The sequence below is a fragment of the Aureococcus anophagefferens genome, assembly GCF_000186865.1.
Source record: "Aureococcus anophagefferens unplaced genomic scaffold AURANscaffold_511, whole genome shotgun sequence".
In the NCBI taxonomy this organism is placed as follows: Eukaryota; class Pelagophyceae; order Pelagomonadales; family Pelagomonadaceae; genus Aureococcus; species Aureococcus anophagefferens.
The window spans coordinates 1,795-3,843 of NW_008705962.1; the positions used below are offsets into that span (position 1 = coordinate 1,795).

At 52.9% G+C, this 2,049-nt stretch overlaps 1 protein-coding gene across 1 annotated transcript in view; it reads left to right on the top strand.

Moving 5' to 3' along the window:
• The window catches only part of AURANDRAFT_68874 (hypothetical protein), a gene marked incomplete at both ends in the record, with an annotated part of 2,818 nt that extends 1,742 nt beyond the window's left edge, over positions 1 to 1,076 (top strand). Inside the window, 4 exons of the mRNA XM_009044609.1 lie at positions 69 to 286; positions 532 to 713; positions 754 to 884; positions 1,031 to 1,076. Of these exons, the coding sequence (XP_009042857.1) occupies positions 69 to 286; positions 532 to 713; positions 754 to 884; positions 1,031 to 1,076 (577 nt within the window). The remainder of the gene's footprint in view (positions 1 to 68; positions 287 to 531; positions 714 to 753; positions 885 to 1,030) is intronic.
• Positions 1,077 to 2,049: the final 973 nt, after the last annotated feature.

The following is a 2,049-nucleotide window of genomic DNA, read 5'->3' on the forward strand; positions in this document are numbered from 1 at the left end:
AAGCTTCGGAGCATATGGGGCTTGAAACTAATGAATTTTGTCCTCAAAGTTCGGCGGAAGTCATTCAGGTCGAAGCTTGTAAATGATGGCTACCGAAAGAGCAAAAAAACCCTCGGTTTGGATATCATCGAAGGAGCGGTCCGACTCGAGAGACCCATTCAATCTAGATTGAAAAATGAGGAACGTCTCGCGCGTGGAGCGATGCCAATATTTGCGCCTGCAATTGAACATGCCCCACAGACCCGTGGCAATGAACCTAGATTCAACAGGCATAGTTGGAGAAGAAGTGTGATTGAGATAGAGCGAATCAACTGACTCATATCAATCCCTAAACGGTGCTACTCGTGGCTGACTGTCTTGAGAGGGTCTGAACTTCCCGGTCGACCATCATGACGACGCCGATTGGTCGGGGGCTGGGGCGGCAACAATAAATAACAGCAGCCGAGAAGCTACTAGGCTAACCTCAATCTCATTGGAGTGCGACCATATGACACCCACCCCAACACACCCCCGAAGAACTGCGAAAGCCAGGCGAACGCCAGATCGAACGACTCCCCAGGATTACGGCTGTGCTCGTCGAGCGTCTGGGTGTCGCTCTGACTCAGCTCCGCGGCCATCCGGGCTCATCGAGCCAGCTGCCCCCGATACGCCCTTTAAAAGCATCGATCGAATTATGGTCATCAATCCCAGCTATGACCGAGATGGAGCAGAGAGTAATCTGTTATCCAGAGTAAAAAGGTCCATTATTGCTAGGCTATAACAGAGCATGACTGGTTCAGTAACTCACACAAAGCTGAAGTTGAGTTCTATCGCACATTCCATGTCATATGTATCGCATTGAGTAGCCTCGTGATTCCCATCATCCCCATAATTTGCATTACCCTGTTCCTTCTCTACCGCGACGTCACACTATGGAGATGACACTGCACCTCCCCATAACGTTGATCTCAATGTTCTTTAGTACCCTAGTTTAGGGGTATTACTCTCTACATATTTCTCAAACCTTGAAGCAATAACATATCCTAACTAGGTGTAGTTTTTACATCGAGGACGAGGGAGCGCTCAGGAGCGCCTGAGTAGGCTATGGTCGTCTTTGCAGCCCCACAGCTCCGCGAATATGAGGCGCTGTGCAACGATCCCAGCAGCTTCGACGGCCGCGCGCGCACGGACGAAGCAGTGGTGAAAACAAGACATCCAGGCGATCGCGTGGCGACTCGGGCGGGCGGTTCTAGGAGTGGGATTGGACGCGCTCGGCTCCAGCACCCCTTTAGAGCAATTTTCGAGGCTGCGCAGCGTCATGGATCGATTGTCGTCACCTCCGCATCGTTTCGTCGCAGGTCAAAAAGGGTAATCACACTACTCTCTCACCGCGACGTCAAGCCGGAGAACGTGCTCCTCGTGGCCCGGGGCGGCGGCTTCTGGGACGTCCGCGTGAAGCTCTGCGAGCTGGGCCTGTCGACGCGCGTGCGCGCGGCCCAGGAGGCCCCGGCGCCGTCGCCGGCATGCGTGACGGCGACACTCGGCGCGAGCGAAGCACAGGAGCCAAAAAGGCCCAGTGAAGCTAAGAATCTCATTTCGCTAAAGGCAAGTGAATCATACACAAGACACCGAGTTGGAGCTATTGGGGGTGTTGTGTTGTCTTTGGAGCGGAAGCCACATGCGAATTTTGGACAAAACTTTTGGGCCTGGAGCGACTGCCCACTGCGAACCCGAAAGTGAACCCGAAAATAAATGCAAATGCGAGCACCGCCCGCAACTCCATCAGGTTTTTATCTTGACGTAGCACGATTTCAGATAATTCGAGGACTCGTTTCTCCAAAGCTTCAATTCTAATAGCATTCTCATTTGGCAAGGACACCACGGCAGTCGGCTCATCATGTGTGTCAGCGTTTTGAGACGCAAAAGCGGACATCACACGATTCACATCGTCTGATTCGGCCTCTCTCGATGGGCTGAGCCGACGAATGGCGTAGTCAAGCTCTGGCTGGCTGGAGAAGGCCAAGCGACGAGCATGAACATCGACCATTGAATTCGACGTCAGCTATATCT